This window comes from Scyliorhinus canicula, chromosome 3, assembly GCF_902713615.1.
Source record: "Scyliorhinus canicula chromosome 3, sScyCan1.1, whole genome shotgun sequence".
In the NCBI taxonomy this organism is placed as follows: domain Eukaryota; kingdom Metazoa; phylum Chordata; class Chondrichthyes; order Carcharhiniformes; family Scyliorhinidae; genus Scyliorhinus; species Scyliorhinus canicula.
In genome coordinates this window covers 35296457-35324150 of record NC_052148.1, presented here as the reverse complement: position 1 = coordinate 35324150, position 27694 = coordinate 35296457, and the positions used below count along the sequence as shown (strand labels likewise).

At 47.4% G+C, this 27694-nt stretch overlaps 1 protein-coding gene across 4 annotated transcripts in view; it reads right to left on the bottom strand.

Moving 5' to 3' along the window:
• Positions 1–23993, bottom strand: part of reep1 (receptor accessory protein 1) — a 123421-nt gene extending 99428 nt beyond the window's left edge. For 2 of the 4 annotated variants that reach the window (XM_038793295.1, XM_038793296.1), the window contains exon 1: positions 23707–23993. In XM_038793295.1, coding sequence (XP_038649223.1) covers positions 23707–23738 — 32 coding nt within the window. In that variant the 5' untranslated portion in view covers positions 23739–23993. The remainder of the gene's footprint in view (positions 1–23706) is intronic. The other 2 variants (XM_038793297.1, XM_038793298.1) reach the window with 2 other exon arrangements.
• Positions 23994–27694: the final 3701 nt, after the last annotated feature.

Here is a 27694-nt window from a genome sequence, read left to right as displayed (position 1 = left end):
CTATCCTCCTCCGAAAGCACGTGAGGAACCATAAGTCCGACCCCCTGGTCGAGAGGGTTCAGCTCCTTCACACCAACCCCCAGTATGCCTACGTGGCGCACCACGACGGCCGTCAAGATATAGTCTCCCTCCGGGACCTGGCACCTGCTGGTGCCCCTGCAACCATCACCTACCCCCCCCCCCTACACCGAACACCGCCCCCGACTCTACATGGCCTACACCCCCCTTCTCCCCATCGCCGACTTACATGGATGAAGCTCCAGAAGACACGCTCCCGGAGTCAACACCCGTGCCCGCAGCGACGAGTCCAACACCCGTGACGACAGCGAAACCAGAGCTCAGGCAATCACAACGAACGGTCAAGGCGCCAGGCAGACTCAATCTGTGAGCCCACTTCAACCCCGCTGAACTTCAATATTTAACAGGGGGTGAATGGGATGAATGTATTACTGCTACCATTCACCATTGTATTACATTACATTGTATTGTATTATGTTGATGCCCTTATAGGTTCCGCCTATGGCTCCACCCCCTCGGGAGAGGTATATAGATCTGCAGCCTGTAGGCGGCACTCAGTACAGAGCAGTCGCAGGCAGGCACAGTTCTAGCTGATTAAAACCACTGTTCACTTCAACTCTCCGTCTCGTGTAAATTGATGGTCGCATCTATGTGTTTGGATGATGTCGCTGAGGGGCAGATGAGGATTGCGATGGGTCCTGGAGGGCACTGGAGGTAATCAATATTGGTAGGGAAATGGTGCTGGGGATACTATGGGATTAAAGGCTGATAAATCCCCAGGGCCTGATAATCTACATCCCAGAGTACTTCAGGAAGTGGCCCTAGAAATAGTGGATGCATTGTAGTCATGGGGGCCTCACGGTAGCATGGTGGTTAGCATCAATGCTTCACAGCTCCAGGGTCTCAGGTTCGATTCCCGGCTGGGTCACTGTCTGTGCGGAGTCTGCACGTCCTCCCCGTGTGCGCGTGGGTTTCCTCCGGGTGCTCCGGTTTCCTTCCACAGTCCAAAGATGTGCGGGTTAGGTGGATTGGCCATGCTAAATTGCCCCTAGTGTAAGGTTAATGGGGGGATTGTTGGGTTACGGGTATACGGGTTACGTGGGTTTAAGTGGGGTGATCATTGTTCGGCACAACATCGAGGGCCGAAGGGCCTGTTCTGTGCTGTACTGTTCTATGTTCTATGTTCTATCTTCCAGGATCTTATGGACTCTGGACAGTTCCCACAGATGGGAGGGCAGCTAATAGGGGCTGGTTTAGCTCACCAGGCTAAATCGCTGGCTTTTAAAGCAGACCAAGCAGGCCAGCAGCACGGTTCGATTCCCGTACCAGCCTCCCCGGACAGGCGCCGGAATAGTGGCGACTAGGGGCTTTTCACAGTAACTTCATTGAAGCCTACTCGTGACAATAAGCGATTTTCATTTTCATAATGTAACTCCACTATTTCAAAAGAGAGAAAACAGGGAATTATAGACCAGTCAGCCTGGCGTTGCTGTGGGGAAAATGCTAGTCTATTATAAAAGATTTAATAGCAGAGCACTTGGAAAACAGTGGCAGAAAGGGCGGATTGCGGCGCAGAGGTTAGTACTGGGACAGCGGCGCTGAGGATCCGGGTTAGAATCCCAGCCTTGGGTCACTGTCTGTGTGGAGTTTGCACATTCTCCCCATGTCTGCGCAAATTTCACCCCCTCAACCCAAACGATGTGCTGGTTAGGTGGATTGGCGACACTAAATTGCCCCTTCATTGGAAAAGAAAAATAATTGGCTACTCTAAATATAGTAAAAAGAAAGAGTGGCAGGATTGGACAGAAACAGCATGGATTTACAAAGGGAAATCATGCTTGATAAATCTACTGGAATTCTTTGACCAGTAACGTTGATGAGGGGGAGCCAGTGGGTGTGGTTTACTTAGACTTTCAGAAGGCTTTTGACAAAAGTCCCACATACGAGATTAGCATGTAACTTGAAACGCATAGGATTGGGGGTAGTGCATTGAGATGGATTGAAAACTGGTTGATTGACAGGAAACTAAGAGTAGGAATAAACAGGTCTTTTTTCGAATGGCAGGCAGTGACTAGTAGGGTACTGTGGGGAACGGTGTTGGAGCCCTAGCTATTTGCAATGTATATTATTCATTTAGATGAAGGAACTAAATGTAATATCTACAGAGTCGTGAACACCGCCCAGTCCATCACAGGAACTTGCCTCCCATCCATTGACTCTTTCTACACCTCCCGCTGCCTGGGGGAAGATGGGCAGCACAATCAAAGACCCCTCCCACCCGGCTTTCTCACGCTTCCAAATTCTTCCATGAGGCAGGAGATACAAAAGTCTGAGAACACGCACGAACAGATTCATTTCCGACTGAGAAGAGAAGAAATGGCTTCACCCAGAGAGTGGTGAGCCTGTGGAATTGGCTACCACAGGAGCAGTTGATGCCAAAATGTTTTTCAGAAGCAGTTAGATGTAGCTCCTGGAGCGAAAGGAATCAAAGGATATGGGGGAAAGCAGCAACAACTTACTGATTTGGATGATCAGACATTATCAGAATGAATGGTAGGGCAGGCTTGAGGGGCCGAATGGCCTCCTCCTACTCCTATTTCCTATGTTTTATGTAATGGTGTGGAGCATTTTGGTGGGAAAAACTAGACAAAATTACTAGTTCACACCACAGCAGGAGGGAATCTCAGAGGAAGTTTTGGCTGGTGTGCTTGGGGAGGGAGGGCAGGTACACAAGCAGCCAAATAGCTGGTCTCAGGGGCTGGTTTAGCACACTGGGCTAAATCGCTGGCTTTTAAAGCAGACCAAGGCAGGCCAGCAGCACGGTTCAATTCCCGTACCAGCCTCCCCGAACAGGCGCCGGAATGTGGCGACTAGGGGCTTTTCACAGTAACTTCATTGAAGCCTACTCGTGACAATAAGCAATTTTCATTTTCATTTTTCAACCTTAATGAGAAAGCAGCTCTTGAGCTCCTCAAACATTGTTGGAGGTGAGGCTGGAGGATGAGGGAGGGGATTTAAGAAGACAGTTCACAATGGAAAAGGGAAGTCTGGGCGGTAAGCAGTTTTGACAGAGGATCACTCGTACTTCTTTTATTTTGGTTCATGATAAATGGTTAAACATTAATCCACCTCAAACTTGGAGTGGAGATGAGGGCTGTAATGGTCGAATGACCAGGGTCACAGAGAGTAAAGCTGTTAGTGTGGATGCGGCCATAAAAAGTGGAGGTGAGATTACCATTGAGAAGATAGCCAGAAAAACAATATTATGATGACTGTACGGCCAAATATTAGACATTTGGGAGTTTGTAACTGACCTGGAGAGGGGCAGCCTTAAAAGGATATGGGATTTGGAGAATGAAGCAGAAGGGAGTGATTAAGGAATTCAGATTAGCGAGCTATGAAGAATTGAGCTGGAGTTGATATCACCCAGGATGGGTAGCTGCCCTGTAACAGACGGCGCGATTTAACGGGATGAAAACAGAGTCCCGTTTTGGCTGTGTTTAGTGGGGTGTATCTCGGCACTAACAACACCGCTATTTAACAGGTCTTTGCCATTTTTATTGGCCTTGGCGAGGAATGTCCTGGCCGAGGCCGCACTTACTTAATTTACTGCACTGGCAAGCTCAGCTTCTCCCCCCCCCGGTCAACCACCCGTCACTGCACCCAACGTATCTCTGAGGGGATCCTCGACCCCTACCCCTCACCCCACCTCTTAAGGGCCCGATCCCTTGCACCCTGCTGAGGTTACACTTGGTCCACATTTATGGAAACCAGTGCAAAATGGCGCCCAGCGAGGTCATAGAAACATGGCCCTTTGAGCCTGCACCACCATTCGTTATGATCATGGCTAATCATCAAGTTCAATACCCTGATCTCGACATCCCCCATATCCCGTGTGCCCTTTCGCGCCAAAAACTATATCTAATTCCTTAATGAAATTACACAACATCTTGGCCTCAAACTACTTTAAGTGGTAGCGCATTTCACAGATATTTCTCCTCACCTCAGTCCTATAAGGTTTACCGCTTATCCTCAAACCTGTTCTCAACACCCTCACCGTCGGGAACATTCTTTATGAATCTACCCTGTCTAATCCTGTTCCAATTTTGTAAGTTTCTACGAGATTCCCTCTCACTCTTCTAAACTCCAATGAATATAATCCTAACCGACTTAGTCTCTCCTCATATGACAGTCCCGCCATCCCAGGAATCAGCCTGGTAAATCTTCGCTGCACTCCCTCCATAGCAAGAACATCCTTCCTCAGATAAGGGGCGGAATTCTCCGACCCCCCCGCAGGGTCGCTAATCGCCCGGGGCCGGAGTAAATCCCACACCCGCCGTGGCCATAATTCTCCACCACCCGGGAATCGGCGGGAGCGGGAATCACACCCCGCCGATCGGCGTGCCCCCCGCGGTGATTCTCCGGCCCGCGATGGGCTGAAGTCCCGCCGCTGACAGGCCAATCCCGACGACATGGTTTAAACCGCCTCTGGTACCGGCGGGATTGGCGGCACGAGCGGGCCCCCGGAGTCCGGGGCGATCGGACTCCGGGGGGTGCCCCCACGGTGGCCTGGCCCGCTATCGAGGCCCACCGATCGGCGGGCGGGCCAGTGCCGTGGGGGCACTCTTTTTCTTCCACCGCCACCACGGCCTCCTTACAGGTGGAAGAGACCCCCCTCCCGCGTATGTGCCGGTGGTGACGTCAGCGGCCGCTGACGCACCAGCGCATGCGCAGACCGGCAAAGGCCTTTCGGCCAGCCCGACGCCGGGCGGCGCAGCGCCAAAGGCCGTTGCCGCCGGTTTTTGCGCCATCGGCGGAGCGGAAACCACTCCGGCGCAGCCTAGCCCCTAAAGGTGCGGAGAATTCCACACCTTTGGGGAGGCCCAACGCCGGAGTGGTTAGCGCCACTCCGCTACGCTGGGACCCCCGCCCCGCTGGGTAGGGGAGAATCCTGGCCAAGGACACCAAAAGTGCACACAATACCCCAGGTGTGGCCTCACTAATGCCTGATACAATTGCCGTAAAACATCCCTTTTCCTATATTCAAATCCTCTTGCTATGTAGGCCAACATGCCATTTGCCTTCTTTACTGCCTGCTGTACCTGCGCCCTTACTTTCTGCGACTGATGCACGAGGACACCAAGGTCTCGCTGAGTATTCGCCTCTCTCAATCTACACCCGTTCAAATACTAATTTGCCTTCCTATATTTGCTACTGAAGCGGATAACCTCACATTTATCCACATTATACTGCATCTGCCATGCATATGTCCACTCACTCAGCCTGTCCAAATCACGTTGAAGAATCTCTGCATCCTCCTCACAGCTCACCCTCCCATCCAACTTTGCATCATCTGCAAATAATTTGGAGATAATACATTTAGTTCCCTCGTCCAAATCGTTAATATATGACGTGAACAGAGTTTCCGGTGGTATCCTTGAGGAAGCAGGTCGCAGGTCGGATCGCTCCCAGCTGCGATCGGCAAACGGACCATATTTAACGGAATTTTACGGGACCTGGCGACCTAACTCGGTGGAGGAGACGATAAAGAAGAGGCTTCCCCCCCGGGGTATGGACAGCTGGACCAGAAGTGGTCGAGTGGAACGGCAAGGATTGAAGCGGGAGCAGCGGGGACCCCAGACCGGGTGGCGAAGCATGGCGGACGGCAGGGACCAGGGAGCGGAGGCTCCCTGGCCAAGGGAGCAACAGATGGAGTTTTTCAGGAATTGCTTCGCCGAACTGAGGAGGGACACGCTGGACCTGATGAGAGCGGTAATGGACCGAATGGTTGAGACACAGGCGGTTCAAGAGAAGGCGCTCAGGGAGGTCGAGGTGAAGCTCTCCAGCCAGGCGGGCACGGTAACGGAGCTGGAGCACGAGGTGGAGGAGCTGAACGCCCGGCAGAGAAGGATGCAAGTGCAGCTTGAAGAGCTGGGGAACAGAGCCAGGAGGCAGAATTTGAGGATCGTTAGCCTCCCCGAGGGCTGCGAGGGGTCGGATGTGGGCGCATAAGTGATGGGTATGCTCGAGGCGCTGATGGGACCGGAGGCCTTGCCTCGACCCCTGGAGTTGGATGGGGCACATAGAGCCCCCGCAAGGAAGCCCAGGACGGACGACCGACCGAGGTCTTGGTGGTCTGCTTTCACCGGCTTGCTGAAAGGGACGTGTGCTGCGATGGGCCAAGGCGGAGAGGAGCAGCAGATGGGAGAACTGCGAGGTGCGCATTTACCAGGACTTGGGAACGGAGTTGGCCAAGAGGCGTGCAGGATTCATCAAGGTAAAGGCAGCCCTCTACAAAAAGGAGGTGAGGTTTGGAATGCTGTATCCTGCGAAGCTCTGGGTTAGGTTTGAGGAAATCCACTACTACTTTGAGACACCAGAACAGGTTTGGACTTTCATTAAAGATAAGAAACTGGACTTGAACTAACAGGCACTTAGTTTTTTCAGTGCTGTACAGTGGCGGCGGTCTGTTAACCTAATCTGCTCTGACTCGGTGTGGACTTTTATTAAAAGAAGCTGGACTTGAACTAAAGGACTCTGGGCTCTCAGAGCTTTTGTGTGGCGGCGGTTTGTTATATTATCCTGTACTGTAATGTTTTATCCAAGATTGTTTTCAGCCTGGACAGAGAGTGGGGGCTGGAGGGCGCACTGTTTAGGGTGTTTTTGGGAGATTGCAACGAGGGGGGAGTGGGGAGAAGAGAGGGGGGCCCTGCAAAGGGGGCCCTGCACTTGGTACCTTTTGGCGGGGGATCAGGGCCTCTGATAGGGGGATGGGCTAGGGGCTGGTTAAAAGGGCATGGTGAGATACAATCAGGTTAATGGGTCCTTGGTGTGCGGGGGGAGGGCCCGAGCGCTTGGGCGGGAGACAGACAGGCAGGGGTCAGCGTAGCTAGCGTAGGTCAGGGGGCACCAGGGAGAGTAGGAAGAGGGGCAGACTAGGGCCAAGCGCAGGGCTGACCTGGCAGGTCAGGCCTCGGGGGGCAGTGGAGGTCGGGAGGTGGGGGGGGGGGGGGTGCGGCAGCTGAGAAATAGAGCAGAGGAGACTTAAGTGGGCAAAGGGGGGTGACCAGGGATCCCCCGGGGGAGAAGGTCGCTTGCAGACTCTCAGGGAGCAGCGCAGGAAACCGACAGCAGCAGCACTCGAGTAGGTATGGGAGGGTTAGTGCCACGTTAGTTTAGTTGAACACGTGTGGCATGGGCAAACAGAGCTGACAGGGGAAGTGCCTTATTAACATGCTTATTCTTTCCCACTGTTCGTTTTCACTATGTTAAGGCTCTTTGCAAAAAATTTCAAAAAAATATATATGATGTGAACAGTTGGGGTGCTAGCACAGATCCCTGTGGTACCCCACCATTCACTGCCTACCAATCAGAAAAATACCCACTTATTCCAACTTTTTGCTTCCTGTCTGCTAACCAGCTTTCTATTTCAAGGCACTACCCGTAATCCCATGTGCTTTAACATTACATATTAATCTGCTGTGTGAGACCTTGTTGAAAACCTTCTGAAAGTCTAAATTAACCACATCCACCTGTTCTCCATGGTCACCTCTACTAGTTACATCGTCAAAGAATTTCAGTAGATTTATCAAGCACGATTTTCCTTTCATACATCTATGCTGACTTTGTCTGATTACACCACTGCTTCCCAAATCAAACCCTTGATAATGGACTCCAGCAACTTCCCTACTGCCTATGTTAGGCTCACTGGTCTATAGTTCCCTGTTTTACTCCCTGCCTCCCTTTTTGAATAGCGGGGTTACATTCACTACCCTCCAATCTGAAGGAACCATTTCAGAGTCCAAAGAATTTTGGAAAGTGACCACCAATGGATCTACTATTTCTAGGGCCACTTTTTTAAGTACTCTGGGGTGAAGATTATCAGACCCTGGAGATTTGTCCACCGTCAATCTTATTAATTTCTCCAAAACCATTTATTTACTAAACTCGTTTCCTTTAGCTCGTCACTAAAATTTGTGCTTCTCAGAAGTTCCCGTACATTATTCATGTCTTCCTGTGAAGACAGAAGCAAAGTACAAATTTAGTTCCTCGGCCATTTCTTTGTTCCCTGTTATGAATCCCCCATTTCTGACTGTAAGAGGCCTACGCTCATGTTTTTATCAATCTTTTTCTCTTTACATACCTGGAGGTTCCCCATGGTAGGCTTATGCAGAAATTAAGGAGGCATGGGATAGTGGGAAATTTGGCCAGTTGGATAACGAACTGGCTAACCGAAGACAGAGAGTGGTGGTGGATGGCAAATATCCAGCCTGGAGCCCAGTTACCAGTGGCGTACCGCAGGGATCAGTTCTGGGTCCTCTGCTGTTTGTGATTTTCATTAACGACTTGGATGAGGGAGTTGAAGGGTGGGTCAGTAAATTTGCAGATGATACGAAGATTGGTGGAGTTGTGGATAGTGAGAAGGGCTGTTGTCGGCTTCAAAGAGACATAGATAGGATGCAGAGCTGGACTGAGAAGTGGCAGATGGAGTTTAACCCTGACAAGTGTGAGGTTGTCCATTTTGGAAGGACAAATATGAATGCGGAATACTGGGTTAACGGTAGGGTTCTTGGCAATGTAGAGGAGCAGAGAGATCTTGGGGTCTATGTTTATAGATCTTTGAAAGTTGCCACTCAAGTGGATAGAGCTGTGAAGAATGCCTATGGTGTGCTAGCGTTCATTAGCAGAGGGATTGAATTTAAGAGCCGTGAGGTGATGATGCAGCTGTACAAAACCTTGGTCAGGCCACATTTGCAGTACTGTGTGCAGTTCTGATCACCTCATTTTAGGAAGGATGTGGAAGCTTTGGAAAAGGTGCAAAGGAGATTTACCAGGATGTTGCCTGGAATGGAGAGTAGGTCTTACGAGGAAAGGTTGAGGGTTCTAGGCCTTTTCTCATTAGAACGGAGAAGGATGAGGGGCAACTTGATAGAGGTTTATAAGATGATATGGGGAATAGATAGAGTAGACAGTCAGAGACTTTTTCCCTGGGTGGAACAAACCATTACAAGGGGACATAAATTTAAGGTAAATGGTGGAAGATATAGGGGGGATGTCAGAGGTAGGTTCTTTATCCAGAGAGTAGTGGGGGCATGGAATGCACTGCCTGTGGAAGTAGTTGAGTCGGAAACGTTAGGGACCTTCAAGTGGCTATTGGATAGGTACATAGATTAGGGTAGAATAATGGAGTGTAGATTAATTTCTTCTTAAGGGCAGCACGGTAGCATTTTGGCTAGCACAACTGCTTCACAGCTCCAGGGTCCCAAGTTCGATTTCGAACTACCAGGGTAGGTGGAGTCTGCACATCCTCCCCGTGTGTGCATGGGTTTCCTCCGGGTACTCCGGTTTCCTCCCACAGTCCAAAGATGTGCAGGTTGGGTGGATTGGCCATGGTAAATTGCCCTTAGTGTCCAAAATTCTATGATTAACCTAGGACAAAAGTTTGGCACAACATCGTGGGCCGAGGGGCCTGTTCTGTGCTGTATTTATCTATCTCTATCTATCTATCTACCTATAGACGCTTTTACAGTCAGTTTTTGTATTCCCCGCTAGTTTACTTTCAAATTGTATTTTCCCGTTCTTAATCAAGCCTTTAGTCTGCCTTTGTTGAATTTTAAACTGTTCCCAATCCTCAGGTCTATTGTTTTCTCTTGATAATTTGTATGCTTCTTCTTTGAATCTAATGCCATCTCTAATTTTCCTTGTAAGCTATAGTTTGGCCACAATTCCCATTCTACTCTTGCACCAAAAAGGAATAAACAACTTTGGGAGTTCACCCATTCATTCCTTGAATGCCTGCCATTGCCAATCCACTGTCCTTCCTTTCAATAATGTTTCTCAGTCCGTCATAACCAGCTTATGTGTCATACCATCATAGTTCCCTTTATTGAGATTCAGGACCATGGTCTCAGAATCAACTACCTCACTATTCACCTTGTTAAAGAATTCTACCATATTATGGTCACTCATCCCCAAGGCTTCTCTCACAACTAGATTGATAACTGACCCTTTCTCATTGCACAACACCCAGTCCAAGATGGCCTGTTCCCTTGTTGGTTCCTGTATTGGTCCACAAAACCATCCCGTAAAGACTCCAGAAATTCCTCCTCTATTGTACAGTGACTAATTTGAGTCACCCAATCTATATGCAGATTGAAGTCACCATAATCACAGATGTTCCTTTTTTCACATGCAGTTCTGATTTCCTGTCTAATGCTATTCCCAACATTACCACTGCAGTTTGGTGGTCCGTATACCACCCCTACAAATGTGTTTTACTCCTTGATGTTTCTTAATTCGACCCAGACAGATTCCACATCATCTGTACTAATATCTTTCCTCAATATTGTATCAATATCATATTTTTTTATATAATCTTTATTGTCACAAGTAGGCTTATATTAACTCTGCAATGAAGTTACTGTGAAAAGCCCCCAGTCGCCACATTCCAGATACATGGAGGAAGAATTCAGAATGTCCAAGTTACCTAACAGCACATCTTTCGGGACTTGTGGGAGGAAACCGGAGCACCCGGAAGAAACCCATGCAGACACAGGGAGAACACGCAGACTCCGCAGAGACAGTGACCCCAGCAGGGAATCGAACCTGGGACCTTGGCGTTGTGAAGCAAAAGTGCTAACTACTGTGCCACCGTGCTGCCATTATTTATTTGCTAGAGCGGTATGGGAGGGTTTAAACTAATATGGCAGGGGATGGGAACCTATGTTCGATCCCGGCTCTGGGTCACTGTCCATGTGAAGTTTGCATATTCTCCCCATGTTTGCACGGGTCTCGTCCCCACAACACAAAGATGTGCAGGGTAGGTGGATTGGCCATGCTAAATTGTCCCTTAACTGGAAAAAATGATGGGAGCCCATTATTTAATCGGCCATGCAACTTCACTACCTTTTTCTTTCTGTCCTTCCTAAAAACCGAATAGCCCTCAATTGTTTCGTTTTTGGTCATCTTGGAGCCTTGTCTCCGTAATCCCAACTATATCGTATCCCTTAACATCTATCTGCACAACTAATTCATCCATTTTAGTTTGAATGCTCCTTGTGTTCAGGTACAAAACTTTAAGGCTAGTCCTTTTATTATTTAACGTACCTTGTCCCATCCTTACTATTTTTTACAGTGTCGTTATCTGAAACAGGCCCTTGATTTCTCTGCCTATCACTTTTCTTATTCTCCTTTCTGTCTTTTTCTTTTGTTCTTGATTGCCCCTGCTCTGAATCCTTACATAGGTTCCCATCCCCTGCCATATTAGTTTAAACCCTCCCCAACTGCTCTAGCAAGTACCCTCCCAAGGACATCAGTCTCTGTCCTGTAATCCGCCTCCCAGGCGAGGCCGTTAGTTCCGGGGCGCCCAGTGAATACAGTGTAGACATTTTGTTTTATAAATTTAGAGGACCCAATTTAGTTTTTCCAATTAAGGGGCAATTTAGCATGGCCAATCCACCTACTCTGCATATCTTTGTGTTGTGGGTGCGAAACCCACGCAAACATGGGGAGAATATGCAAACTCCACACGGACAGTGAACCAGAGCCGGGATCGAACCTGGGACCTCGGCGCCGTAAGACTCCAGTGCTACCACTGCGCCACCATGTTCCTAGCGCAGACATATTTAAATGGGCCTAAATACAGTGAGGGCAAAATTCAGATCACAACGTCTCGTGAGGATTTTCGAGGGTCCCGTCGGGTCACCAATTCAGGTGCGACCAGGCCATTAAATCGCACGCATAATCCTTGTTCTCACCATACCTGCCGTGATCAGATGAGTAAAGGTTGCTCTCCTACTGGTGGATTTTGACCAATCAAGAAACAGCGTTTTTGCATTATTTAGAATTCAACTTTTAGCAATCCTCGTATGCCTCAGAATGAGGTTTCTACTTTAGTTTATGGGGATGAGAAAGAGGACTTGCGGCACAGTAGACAGCATCCCTGACTTTGAACCAGAAGATCTAGTTTCCAATCCCAATCCAGGACTTGATGAGCAATGAAGATGTGGTCATAATGTACCATGTATATATATATACCATATTATTGGGTATTAACTTGTAAATCCTTCCAATGTACGCTAATGGCAGACCATAGAGCAGGAGAGATACCAAGTCAGTCATGTAATAAAAATTGGAGAATCTACCATTACTATCCTTAGCTCCAGGTATGTAAAAATGTATGTTGCCACAGCAACTTGGGGTGCCGGCTGGCTCAGTCGGTTGGTGTGGAGATCAGTTATGCCAACAGCACAGGGTTTGACCCTTGTTCCAGCTGGTGTGGATTTGACACCTGCCTCCTTGCCCTACCCATGGTAGAGATTGCCGTGCATTGTGTTGAGCCTGCCTTTGGGCAGGGCAGTCAAGAAGGGGAAGAGGGGCATGGTGAACAGGAAAAATAAGATGTGGGGAAAGGAAGGACTAAGGGGGAAAATGGAGACACTTGGGTCCTGCTGCTTTATACACAGGAAATCTCGTTCTCTGATAGATGGGGGTTTTCATTTGGGCATTTTTTTGTACACATGGGAGCATTTCACTTGTATTTGAAAGTTACACTTCTATGTATTTCTATGTGTTTGCCAATTTGCATTTTGGTGGCTTTGTTTTTTGCACTTGGCAGCATGTAATTATCAATGATCAATAGTCAATATCCCACTCAGCAGTCTTGATGCATGTCCACAGCTCCAAACAATGGAGATCCCTGCTTTATGATATTGGATGTACTAGGCTGGAGATTACATTAAAAATTCTACATTGCATTAAATAAATATTTCCAGAAAATACTCATTAAAAATTTCAGCCAATTTATTTTCTTTAATGTTCCATTTACAATTTTAGCTTCTGATCTAACTTTATCAAACGGCTTTTAAAAAATGAGTTTTCTGTTTACGATTATTTAGCCCTCTTAACAGCTTCGGGGTATGGTGCTTATGATCCAGAGACCTGGGTTCAGAGTCAGCCAGAGCAGCTGGAGAATTGAGATCCAATGAATTAAATAAATCTGGAATTTAAAAATATTAATAATAGTGACTATGAAACTACTAGATTGTAATAAAAACATCTGTTCACTAATGTCCTTTGGGGGAAAGATTTGGAATTCTTACTTGATCTGGTCTATATGCGACTCCAAACCAGCAATGTAATTTTGGAATCATAGAATCATACAGTACAGAAGAGACCCTTCGGCCCATCAAGTCTGCACTGACAAAAAAATACTCTAAATTTACACTACTCCCACTTCCCAGCGGAAGCCACGAGCAAATTGGCATAGGGTAAATAGAGACCAGGTGAGAGGTTAAAGAAGAGTGAGTTTGAAGGGTCGGTTACAAGGGGATACAACTTCAAGGTGAAGGTCAGGAGGTTAGGGGAGTTGTTGAGGATATGGCCGTAGAATAGCTGGGTCCGTGGCCACGCAGGCACACGGCACTGTCTGCAGCGGCCACGCCGTGCAACATGGTGCCGGCCGTGTCAGACCTGGCCTGCCAAAAACTGCACCCCTGTAACCAGCCTCACCACCCCAGACCACCCACCACCAGTGCCCCCAGCCCCCACCGAAGCCCCCCCTGCCAGCAGAATGGCTACCCCCCCCCCCCCCCCCCCCCGATTATGGTGGCGCTGGACTCAGTCCGTAGCTGCCACACGAGAGCCCCGAACGGTGTGAGCACACGTGTCTCACGGCGTCGGGGGCTCGGCCCATTGGGGGCGGAGCATCGGGGGAGGGCGGCAGGTGACGTCTGAGGCCGTCCATATGGTGTGTGGTGTACTACCCGAGTCCACCATTTTTGAGGGGGCGGAGCATCGCAAAAACGGCGCCGCCCCCGATTCCGGCGTAAACTAGGATTCTCAAACCAGATTTTGGCATGAGCGATCAGAGAATCCAGGCCTCTGTATCTGAATGCACATGGCATTTGTAACAAAGCAGCTGAATTGATAGTGCAATAGAAATAAATATGTCTGATGTGATATTCATTAAAGAGACATGGCTGCATGATTACAAAGACCGACCTTAATATTCAAGGGCACATGACATTGAGGAAGGACAGGAAGACAGAAAAGGGGGGAGGGGTGTCTCTGTTAATAAAGATGGCATTGGTACAGTAGAGCAAAAGAAGGCTTTAGCTCTAGGGATCAAGATGTAGAATCAGTTTGGGTAGAGATAAGAAATAGTAGGAAGCCAGTTGTGGGAGCGGTTTCTCGACCCTACAACAATAATTACAGTTTACGATGGGATACACAATGAGAGCTTGTGAGAACGGTATGCCGATAATCATGGGTGATTTCAATCCACTTATAGGCTGGACTAATCAGATTAGCAACGGTAACCTGGATGATGAGTTCATACAGTGTTTTCAAGACAGTTTCTTAGAGGGGCTCGTTTTAGAGCCAAACAGCGAGCAGGCTACACTAGATCTGGTGACGTGTGATGAGACAGGAGTAACTTATGACTTCATAGTGAAGGCACTGCAAGGTAACAGTGACCATAATGTGATTAAATTTCACATTTGGTTTGAGGGAGAGAAGAGTACATCTTAAGAATAGTGTTTAAAATTTAAATAGAGGATTGGTTTGTCGATTCAATTAAGACAGCTGGTTAAAGTGAACTGGGAAATTAGGTTTTATTTATTTTTTTATAAATTTAGAGTACTCAATTCTTTTTTCTTCCAATTAAGAGGCAATTTTGCATGGCCAATCCACCTAGCCTGCACATCTTTGGGTTGTGGGGGTGAAACCCACACAAACATGGGGAGTATGTGCAAACTCCACACAGACAGTGACCCAGAGCCAGGATTGAACCTGGGATCTCGGCCCCACGCGACAGCAGGGCTAACCCACTGCGCCACTGTGCTGTACTAGGAAATCAGGTTAAGGGCTAAGTCAGTAGAAGATATTTAAGGAGATATTTCAAAATACTCAGGAAGGACACGCAAGGCCAGAATTGAAGCTGGGACCCTGGAGCTGTGAGGTAGCAATGGTAGCCATCGTGCCACCCAAGAGTAATAAGAGAAAGCTAGCCCGAAATATAAGAACAGATAGTAAGAGTTTCTACAGGTATTTGAAAAGGAAAAGAGTAATTAAACCAAGCATTGGTCCTCTAGAGAGTGAGTCTGGGGAAGTAAGAATGGAAATTATGAAAAAGGTAGGCAAACTGAACAGATGTTTTACATCTGTCTTCACTGTAGACGTTTCAAAGAAGTGACTGCTGAGAAAGCAAATGCATTGGTTTTAATTTTTTTTAAATCCCTCGATTCAGGAAAGGTCCCATCAGATTGAAAATAGTGAATGTGACTCCGCTACTCAAGATATGAGTGATACAGAAAACAGTAAGCTGCAGTCCAAAATCGCTAAACATTTGTCGTAGGGGAAATGCGAGAATCTATTCTTAAGGAGGTTATAGTAGGGCACTTAGAAACTCACAATGCAAGCAGACAGAGTGAACATGGTTTTAGTTTTTAAAAATAAATTTAGAGTACCTGATTCTTTTTTTTCTAATTAAGGAGCAATTTAGTGTCGCCAATTCACCTACCCTGCTCATCTTTTTGGGATGTCGGGGTGAGACCCATGCAGACATGCGGAGAATGTGTAAACTCCACTTGGACAGTGACCTGGGGCCAGGATCGAATCCAGGTCCTCGGCGCCATGAGGCAGCAGTGCTCACCACTGCGCCACCGTGCAGCCCTGTGAACATGGTTTTGTAAAAGGGAAATCATGTTTGACTAACTTATTAGAGTTCTTTGAGGAAATAATAAATAATGTGGATAAAGGGAATCCTGTGGATGTGGTGTACCTAGCTTTCCAGAGGCACTTAACAAAATGCCACATCAAAGGTTACTACACAAAGTAAGAGCTCATGATGTAGGGGTAACACATTAGCATGGAGAGGAGATTGGTTAGCTAACAGGAAGCAGAGAATAGGCATAAATAGGTAATTTTTGGGTTATAAGATGTGACGAGTGGAGTACCAGAGGGAGCAGTGCTGAGGCCTCGTCTGTTACAGTTTATATCAATAACGTGGATGAAGGGACAAAATGTATGGTCGCTAAATTTACTGATGACACGGAGAAAGATAGGAAAGTAAGTCATGAAGAGGACAAAAGGAGCCTGCAAAGGGATATAGATAAGTTAAGTGAATGGGAGAAAATTGACAGATGGAGTACCATGTTAGGAGAATGTGAACTTGTGCACTTTGTCTGGAACAGGAGAAAAGCCGTATATCATTTAACTGAAGAGAGATTGCAAAACTCTGATGTACAGAGGGAACTGGGTATCCTGGTACATGAATCACAAAATGTTAGTATGCAGGTACAGCAAGCGGTTAGGATGGCAAATGGAATGTTGTTCTTTATTGCAAGTGGAATGGAACTAAATGATGCTTTGCTACAGTTACCACATTTAGAGTATTGGGTACAGTTTAGGTCTCTTTCTTTAAGAAAGGATGGAAATGTGTTTGAATAGTTCAGAGTGCGTGGGTTTCCTCCGAGTGCTCTGGCTTCCTCCCACAGTTCAAAGGTGTGCAGGTAAGGTGGACTGGCATGCTAAATTGTCCTTAGTGTCCAAAAAGCTTAGGTGGTGGGTGCGTTACGGGGCTAGGGTGGAAGTGTGGGCTTAGATAGGGTGCTCTTTCCAAGGACTGGTGCAGACTCGATGGGCCAAATGGCCTCCTTCTGCACTGTAAATTCTATGAAAAGGTGAACTCAACTGATAACATGAGATGAGGGCAGGTGATTATCTTATGAGGAAACGTTGGACAGGTTGGGCTTGTATCCGTTGGAGTTTCGAAGAATGAGAGGTGAACTTATTGAAACATATGTGATCTTGAGGGGATTTGACAGCGTGGATGCTGAGAGGATGTTTCCCCTTGTGGGAGAGTCTAGAATGAGGGATACAGTTAAAAAATAAGTTATCTCCCATTTAAGGCAGATGAGTGGAACTTATTTCCCTCAGAGGGTTTTATTTAGAATTCTCTTCCCCAGAGAGCTTTAGAAGCAGGGTCCTTGAATATTTTTAAGAGAGATTCTTAATTGATAGGTGGGTGAAAGGTTATCGGGGGTAGACAGGAAATTGGAGTTGAAGCCACAATCAGATCAACCATGGGCATACTGAATGGCGGAGTAGGCTCAAGGGGCCAAATGGCTAATCCTACACTTCATTTGTATGCTCATATGTATGTTCGTAACACAAACGGTGGCACAGTGGTTAGCATTGCTGCTTAACAGTGCCAGGGACCCAGCTTCGATTCCGACTTCGGGTGATTGTCTGTGTGGTGTTTATACATTCTCCGCGTGTCTGCATGAGTTTCTTCCGGGTGCTCTGGTTTCCTCCCACATTCCAAAGATGTGCAGGTTCGGTAGATTGGTCGTGCTAAATTGTCCCTTAGTGTTTAAATGTTAGGTGGAGTTGTGGGGATGGGGCCTAGGTGGGATGCTCTTTCAGAGGGTTGGTGCAAATGTGATGAGCTACATTGTCTCCTTCTGCACTGCAGGAATTCTAAACTATCTCTTCAGAGCTTTTCTTCTCAGACTATTCTTTACATATCCTCTGGAAAGCAATTAGGAATGGGAATCCTGGCTAATTATTTTCATCCTTGCTTTAGTGGCATTGATATCAACTATAGGATCCCAATGGTACTAAAGACCTGTCCTCTAGCACCCCTAGCCAGGCGATTTCAGTACAGCTGCAACACTGGCATCTGCCCAGCAATATTGCCTGGTATGTCCTGAGCCAAAAAGTAGGACAGATCCAACCCAGCCAATTACCACCCCACCATTCTATTCTCGCTCATCAGTAAAGTGATGGAAGGGGTCATCAACAGCGCTATCAGAGATCACTGGTATTCACTTTGGGTCCCGCCACGGTCAATCAGCTCCTGACCTCATTACTGCCTTGGTTCAAAAATGTACAAAAGTGCTGAATTCCAGTGATGACTGCCCTTGATATCAAGACTACTTTTGACAGTATGGCATCAAGGACCCTAGCAAAACTGGAGTAAATGGGAATTGGGGGAAACTCTCCACTGGTTGGAGTCATACCTAACCCACAGGAAAGTGGTTGAGGTTGTTGAAGGTCAATCAACTCAGCTCCAGGACATCACTGCAAGAATTCCTCAAGATAGTGCCCTAGGCCCAACCAGCTTCAGCTGTTTCATCAATGGCCTTCCTTCCATCTTAACGTCAGAAGTGGGGATGTTTGCTGATGATTACACAATGTTCAGCACCATCCACGACTCCTCAGATACTGAAGCAGACCATGTCCAAATGCAGCAAGACCTGAACAATATCCAGGCTTGGGTTGACAAGTAGCAAGTAACATTCACACCACACAAGTTCCAGGCAATGATAATTTTCAATGACAGAAGATCTAACCATTGTCCCTTGACATTCAATGGCATCACCATTGTTAAATCCCCCACTATTAACTTCTGGGGCGTTAGCAAACACCCAAAACTGAACTGGACTACCCAAAGAATTACTGTGGCTACATGAGCAGGTCAAAGGCTAGGAATCCGGGTGTAAGTAACTCTCCAAAGCCTGTCCACCATCTATAAGGCACAAGTTAGGAGCGCGACAGAACACTCTCCACTTGCTTGGATGAGTGCAGCTCCAACAATACTCCAGAAGCTCAACACCATCCAGGACAAAACAGCCCGCTTGTTTGGCACCCCTTCCACAAACATTCACTGTCTCCACCACCGTCGCACGGTAACAGCAGTGTGTACCATCTACAAGATGCACTGCAGGAACTCACCAAGACTCCTTAGGAAGCACCTTCCAAACCCACGACACCACCATCTAGAAGAGGGCAGCAGATACATGGGAACATCACCTGAAAGTCCTCCTTCAAGCCTCTCGCCATCCTGACTTGAAAATATATCACCGTTCCTTCAGTGTCACTCGGTCAAAATCTTAGAATTCGCCCCCTAACAGCACTGTGGATGTACCTACACCAAATGGACTGCAGTGACTCATCTTGGCAGCTCAGCACCACCTTCTCAAGAGCAATTACAGAGGGGCAGTAAATAAATGCTGGCCTAGCCAGCGAAGCCCACATCACATGAATACATTTAAAAAGATGCTAAAATTCCATAACTCAGAATGAACAATCAGCAGGAATGAAACCGGCCACCCTCTGGGCAGGTCCACAGGAGGAAACTGGGTGACAGGAGAGGGGAACAGAACCCGAATTAAATTATTTAAATCCAGTCCCAAAGCTACATGAGAATGTGGTGTGGGGGACGGTAACAATCTTCAGGTAAGTGGTTCAATTGAATAAAGAGTGATCATGTTGGGAATAAATCCAAACTCCAACAGTTGAAAGGATGCAGATAATGTCGGTTTGCCAGACCAGGGGCTACTGCCACCTTCTCAGTCTTTCATCCTTCTGACGGTATCGATCCCCCCGGGCTGCAGGGAATAGGCCGCAGCCAGTGTCCCTGTTGGAGCAGATGGCCTGTGTGTCAACTGGGACCCCCTTTGCACCTGACCTTTAGCTGTCTGCAGAGAGAGAGGGACCGGACTAGAATGTTGCAAATTAGCTTACCGTTAAGGCACTCAAATTCTTATTTTACAAGGCTTGGGATGGAGAGAGACAGTGACAGCACAGCGCAGTGAAAGATCCAGCCTGGACAGTTTAGCTGGAATACTCCTCAGACGCCACGCCCTGTGTCTGACACCACACGCAGCATACTCTCCCGCTCATTCCTGTATTTGGTATTCCTGTCCACTGACAGCAACAGACTCATCCATAAACATTTAGTTGTAGCTGCGATTTTCCTCAATTTAACCCCCCCCCCCCCCCCCCACCAATCCCGCCAAATACCATCACCTTTCGTTTCATCATCACTTATTGTTAGTATATATCCGAAAGATTTTTTGTTTCTCAATCCGGGCGTTTATTTAGGATGATGGATGGGCTCAGGGAACAAGGGCTCGGTCGCCAAGGGCTGGACAAGCGCTGAGTCAGCAGCAAATGCCGCTTTGATGCTGGAACAAATAAGGAGGCGCTTGAAACCTTCAGTTCCCTCACATAGGACAGGGCTTCTCTCTCCGTCCAACTCACACCCTTTCCTTTGTTTCCACAAAGCATGCGGGTGAAACTCATTGACATGTTTTTTTTAAAACTCATTTGACGTGATTCACTTTCGTTTCCACCACATCCACAGTGTGCACGTGCAACAGTCAGAACCGCATGAGGCACTGTGTAAATATATTGTACTGTAAACATATTGTACACAGTGCTGTCCAAAGATGCGCAGGGTTGGCCACCATCAATGCGCAGGGTTACGGGAACAGGGTGGGGGAGTGGGCCCAGGTGGGCTTCTCTTTGGCAGGGTCGGTGCAGACGCGATGGGCTGAACGGCCTCCTTCTGCACTGGAGGGATTCTGTGATCCCACAGTCGCAGAATTTTGCAGCACAGAGGGAAAATCACTCTGCTTTTTATTGGGTTGGTTGCTGCAGTTTGGGTCATGGGTTTTGCTTGCTGCAGTTTCAGGAGACTCATTTTCAACACACACTGTCAATAAGCTTATCTTTGCCCTGCAGTTGCTTTGTTTGTTCTGGGTCCTGCGATTAGTCATGCCCCGTCTTACCCCTCAAGAACTGAAGTAACGGTGCCAGTGGACACTCTGTACAGAGGAATGCTATTCAGTTCATCTCATCAAACCTTACACTCACAGGCAGCCATCCAATTAGTTCTGTACCCTCATAATTGATTCTTACTCAAATATTTCCACTTCCCTTTTAAATGGTATTGTTGGGTCGTGAACATGTTTTATTGAGTGGCTGGGACTGTGGCTTATCCCAGAGGTTGATAGCAGCTAATAATAATAATTGAGGTAGCACGGTAGCATTGTGGATAGCACAATTGCTTCACAGCTCCAGGGTCCCAGGTTCGATTCCGGCTTGGGTCACTGTCTGTGCTGAGTCTGCACATCCCCCCCGTGTGTGCGTGGGTTTCCTCCGGGTGCTCCGGTTTCCTCCCACAGTCCAAAGATGTGCAGGTTAGGTGGACTGGCCATGATAAATTGCCCTTAGTGTCCAAAATTGCCCTGAGTGTTGGGTGGGGTTACTGGGTTATGGGGATAGGGTGGAGGTGTTGACCTTGGGTAGGGTGCTCTTTCCAAGAGCCGGTGCAGACTCGATGGGCCGAATGGCCTCCTTCCGCACTGTAAATTCTATGAATAGTAACATTTTGTCCAGATTTAGATTTAGATTTAGAACAGTACAGCACAGAACAGGCCCTTCGGCCCTCGATGTTGTGCCGAGCAATGATCACCCTACTCAAACTCACGTATCCACCCTATACCCGTAACCCAACAACTCCCCCTTAACCTTACTTTTTAGGACACTACGGGCAATTTAGCATGGCCAATCCACCTAACCCGCACATCTTTGGACTGTGGGAGGAAACCGGAGCACCCGGAGGAAACCCACGCACACACGGGGAGGACGTGCAGACTCCGCACAGACAGTGACCCAGCCGGGAACCGAACCTGGGACCCTGGAGCTGTGAAGCATTGATGCTAACCACTATGCTACCGTGCTGCCCTTTATGTTGCCTAATGGAGGCCTAGTGTGTTTGGGCTGTGTCAGTATCTGATGTATTGGATGTAGTCAGGGACATGCATGTTCAGCCGTAGGCCTGTTTTTAGCTGTGCTACTGCCTGGTTTATATGAGCTGTATCAGGACCTGATGCGTTTGGATTAAGTCAAGGCCTAGTTTGTTAGGGCTGTGTTAGTGCTTGGCAGTGTTAGTGCTTGGCATGTCTATAGGCTGTGTTAGGGCCTGGCGTATTTGGACTATATTGAGGATTTAGTTGAGCTGTGCTTGGGCCTGGTTTGTTTGGATTGAGTCAGGGCCTGGTTTATTTTGGCTAAATCAGGGCCTGCTTTGTTTGGGCTATAGCAGGGTCTGGTGTGCTCAGACTGTGGCAGGTTTGGACTGGGCCAATGGGTTCTTTTGTTCAGGCAATGTTCTTGAGAAGTTGGGGCCCATTAATGATGAGGGATACTAATGTATCCTGATTAAATATCAGATTCAATTTTTGGTACAAAATAATGCAGATGCTGGAAATCAAGACATGGGTTGGACAGCGATTAAGGTTACCAACCCTCCAGGTTTGCCCGAGCTGGAATCTCTAGGGACCGGGAGAAACATCACAGGCGTCCTAAAAGTAAAATTGTGCTTATTTGAACATTTTCGTCTGCTAGTTGTAAAGTATTAAGAGTCGGAGAAAAAAGGGTTGCCTATTGGGTGGGGCGTTTGGATACAGGAGGTCAGGTGGTGAAATCTCCAGGAATAAGTCCAGCCAAGGTTGGCAATCCTCGAGGGCAGAGGGGGTGGGTTAACATCTCTGGTGTCCCCCCCCCCCCCCCCCCCCCTCTATTCTGTCATTCTGAAATTCAGTTTTATTAATTCTGTGAAAGCGGCAGATCAGTTTCTGCTCATTCTGCAGGCACTTAAAGCCAAATTGTTGCTTTAACCGAGGCAAAAATAAAACATGAAAATTAACGCCAGGACAGGCGAGCCAGCTGAGCTTTCTTTGCCCCGCTAACAATCCCAGTTCGATCAATCCCCTCACCGCCCGCGTGGAACCCATTTATTACACGGGCTGTGACTCCCGTGCGCTTTATTCGCCGCAAATAAGAACAAAAGGCCTCCCTGAAAATGTCCCTTTGAAAAAACGAAGAGATAAGACTGGACTGATTGAGAGCAGAAACACTCAGGTTGCATCCAATCTCTTTGTAGGAGTAGAACCAGCAGTCCGCATTCTCTCTCTCTTTTTAAAAAGTGCTCCCATTATTTTTTTTTAAAAACCCCACACACAGCCTGTCTGTCCCTTCTTCCCCTTCAACCTGCGGTGTATGTATGGCAGGCGCTAGCTGAATGCAGAGCCCAACAGGGCTTCCTCTGACCAGCTGCTGGCCTGGTAGATAGCATAGCCCAACAACTTCGGAGAAACTCGATCGGTGTCAGGCTGATAATAAATCCCTTTAAGGCAAGCGAGAGCAACAACTTGTGATCCAGATGGGGGGAGGGAGGGAGCTGTAATATTTAAAGGGTGCAGTAATTCCAGTTTCACCTCTCTCTCTCTCCCTCGGTCATGCAGTCAGATACCAACAAGTCAACCGGCTCTCAACACTCAACACACATCACACAACAAAAAAACACACCATCGAGATCCATTTCCAATCTTGAGCGCGAGGTGATTGAAAGGGATCTGGAATCCGCTCAGAGACACCCCCCCCCCCCGCCCCCAACCTGTGCAGATTGTCCTTGGGTGACTGCGGGCGCACCCAGCAGCAAGTCAACTATCACCAACGATGACAGCATTATTTTTAGGGCTCTGCGTTTCGAATGATGTTTATTTCTGCAAAACGGTTCAGGGAAACACACGCGTGATACTAATTTTTCTGTACATATTCATAATCAGAAGGAGCATTCCCCAGGCTGACACACACACATTCCAAGCCACACGAGAGATTGTTTTAGAGCTGAAGGGAGGGGGAGAGATTTCGGTTTTTACAGGGTGGTTATAGTATAAGTCGATGGCTAAGCGAGCAGCCTTTACCGAACCGTTCACATCCACATTTTCTTTTGACAGCTTCACTGTCAGAACGATTTACAGGTTGAGGGTTAAAAAAAATAAGCGCTTAGATTTAAAAAAAAGAAACACCTTAAAATCCTGCAATACTCACACGACTAATCTAGAGATGATCCATGACACCATGGCGGTTGTAAAGGGGGGTTGTTTGTCTGGAGAGTGGAGAGAGGAAAAAAAAAAGGCGAGGGAGGAGTTTCCCTCACTCTAACGGAACCAGGGCTCAACCATTCGCCTGCTTCGTCACCGCGAACCGTCAAGTGGAAGGGAAGAGGGAGCATTGCTCCACATGCTGGCCCCGTCTCCCCTGCTACCCAGACTCAGCGCTGCCACAGAGGGGTGGGTGCAATCTGCACACACAGACGGCCACTCACAGCTCGTGTGTCGAGGGTGATAACACTGATACATTGTACCTTATCCCCACCCCCACCACCCAGGACCACCCACAGTGCGGTTACACTGGAATAAATCATGAAGTTATCCATCAGGTGCATTTATGCGGCAGCTAGAAGCATAGCCACATGGGGGGGGGGGGGGGGGGTTAATTGCCCCCCACGGCCACGATGGGCCGAACAGTTCTCTGCTGCATGGGATGGGAAGTGAAAATGAAAGTGGCCATGGTCTCCCAGAAGATCATATATGGCTGTTCTCCCCTTTGATAAAGAGAGCTGGCTGGTGGCGATTTAACCCGAGGGTCACCACACCTCAGGCCAGGTTCATGGATACATGAAGTCGGTACAGGAATTGAACCCGCGGCTGTTGGCCTCGCTCTGCATCACGAACCAACCAACTGAGCTAACCAACCTCCCCCCCAACAAAAAAAGTCACCATATTCCCAGAGGACCATAGGCTGTTCTCCCCTCTGAGAGAGAGCTGACTGGTGGTGATTTAACCTAAGGGTCACCACACCTCAACACGACAGGCAAGGTTGAGAAGGCAGTTTTTATAAGGTAGTTATATATATAAATTGATGGCTAATCGAGGAGCGTGAATTACCTCAGCCGCAACAGGAATTTAACCCACACTTTTGGCGTCCTCTGCATCACAAACCAGCCGTTCAGCTGAAAGAGCTACCCAACCAGCTCAGATGCATCAGACACATACAAATTGAAACAAGACCACTGACAGATTATTTCAGTTTGACAGATTGGGGCGGTGCAGGGTCATACGTTTCAGCCAGGCAAAAGTGGGAAAAGACTGACTGCTGGGCATGTCATGATATGCAAACATGCACATAATGATATACAGACAGGCAGCTAATGAACACAGAGAACAGGACATGGCCAATGAGCAGGCAGGACACTCAGGGGTGGTATCTCACTATAAAAGGCATGAGGCATTACACTCCGTCTCTTTCCACTGATGAACATCGACAAATTAAGTCAGGGTGTATGCACAGTATCACACCTCCAGCATGTGGCTAAGAGCTAGTCTGGTTCAGTCAGACAGAGTAACCACACTTTTACCAGAGTCGAACTCATAGAGAACTTTGCTAACTGTGCTACTAGTTCAATAAATCGGATTGAACTAACTTCAAGGTCTGGAGTATCTTTTGGTCAAAGCTGCATCCAGTTGCAGCCTGTATTATCCCAGAGTACATAACACATCAGGGCAGTGTATCTTCACTCAGGATAGGGAATCTTTGGAATGCCCACGGTCTCTGCATTCGTTCAAGAGGACATTGGCTAGGGCAGAAATCACATCACATAAAAGGTGAATAGAGACATAGCATGGTAACAGCACAGCAGGAGGCCATTTGGCCTGTCATGTCTATGCTGCCCCTCTGAAGGGGCAATGCACCTAGTGCCAACCCCCTGACGTTTCCCCAGTAGCCAGCTAACATTTCCTTTTCAGATAATGATTTAATTCCCTTTTGAATTCCTCAATAATAATAATTGTCACAAGTCGACTTACATTAACTCTGCAATGAAGTTACTGTGAAAAGCCCCTAGTCACCACATTCTGGTGCCTGTTCAGGTACACGGTGGGAGAATTGAGAATGTCCAAATTACGTAATAGCGCGTCTTTCGGGGCTCGTGAGAGGAAACCGGACAACCTGGAGGAAACCCACGCAGACACAGGGAGAACGTGTAGACTCCGCACGGACAGTGACCCGAGCCAGGAATCGAACCTGGGACCCTGGCGCTGTGAGGCAAATTGACCCTGTCTCCATTTCACCTCAGGCAGTGCATTCCGGATTAAGAATATAAGAACATAAGAACTAGGAGCAGGAGTAGGCCATCTGGCCCTTCGAGCCTGCTCCACCATTCAGTGAGATTATGGTTGATCTTTTGGAGACTCAGTTCCACTTTCCGGCCCGAACACCATAACCCTTAATCCCTTTATTCTTCAAAAAACTATCTACCTTCATCTTGAAAACATTTAATGATGGAACCTCAACTGCTTCACTGGTAAGGGAATTCCATAGATTCACAACCCTTTGGGTGAAGAGGTTCCTCCTAAACTCAGTCCTAAATCTACTTCCCCTTATTTTGAGGCTATGTCCCCTAGTTCTGCTTTCACCCGCCAGTGGAAACAACCTCCCCGCATCTAATCTATCTATTCCCTTCATAATTTTATATGTTTCTATAAGATCCCCCCTCATCCTTCTAAATTCCAACGAGTACAGTCCCAGTCTACTCAACCTCTCCTCATAATCCAACCCCCTCAACTCTGGGATTAACCTAGTGAATCTCCTCTGCACACCCTCCAGCACCAATACATCCTTTCTCAGGTAAGGAGACCAAAACTGAACATAATACTCCAGGTTTGGCCTCACTAACACCTTATACAGCTGCAGCATAACCTCCCAAGTCTTAAACTCCATCCCTCTATCAATGAAGGACAAAACTCCATTCACATTCTTAATCACCTGTTGCAACTGTAAACCAACTTTTTGCGACTCATGCACTGGGATACCTAGTTCCCTTTGCATAGCAGCATGTTTTAATATTTTATCATTTAAAATATAATTCCTTTTGCTGCTATTCCTACCAAAATGGATAACCTCACATTTGTCAACATTGTACTCAATCTGCCAGACCCTAGCCCATTCACTTAAACTATCCAAATCGCTCTGCAGACTTCCAGTATCCTCTGCACTTTTTGCTTTACCACTCATCTTAGTGTCGTTTGCAAACTTGGACACATTGCACTTGGTCCCCAACTCCAAATCATTTATGTAAATTGTGGGCCCAACACTGATTCCCTGAGGGACACCACTGGCTACTGATTGCCAACCAGAGAAACACCCATTAATCCCCACGCTTTGTTTTCTATTAATTAACCAATCCTCTATCCATGCTACTACTTTACTCTTAACGCCATACATCATTATCTTATGCAGCAATCTTTTGTGTGGCACCTTGTCAAAAGCTTTCTGGAAATCCAATTTCTAACCAGTCGTGCTTGAAATTTTTTTCCCTCATATCTCCATTGTTCCCTTTGTCAATTATCTTAAATCTGTGGCCTCTCATTCTCCATTCTCGACCAGTGGGAACAGTATCTGCTCTGTCCAGACCCCACATGATTTTGAATTTGTCATTCAAATCTTCTTTCAACCTTCTCTTCGTCAAGAAAAACAGTCGCAACTTCTCCAATCTATCCAAATAACTGAAGGTCCTCATTGCTGACACCGTTCTTGTGGAATCTTTTCTGCACCCTCTCTAATGCCTTCACATCCTTGGTGCCCAGAACTCAACACAATACTCCAGTTAACACTACAACAGTATTTTCTGCAATGTTAACATCCTTCCTCTTGTACACTCTGTCCCTATTAATAAAGCCCAGCATGCTGTATGCATTTCTACCCACTTTCACAACCTTCTCTGCCACCTTCATTAATTTATACACCCAGGCTCCCCTGCTTCTGCACCTTCTTTAGAGTTGTATCTCTTTATTTTATATTGTCTGTCTGCATTTCTCCCACAAAGGTAAACTGACTGGTATGTAGTTGCTGGGCTTATCTTTAATCTTTTTTCGAACCAGGATGTAACAATTGTAATTTTTCAGTACTCTGGCAGTATCTCTGAGTCTTTGGAAAATAATGGAATTTAATTATTTACAACTTCCACCTATATCCCTCA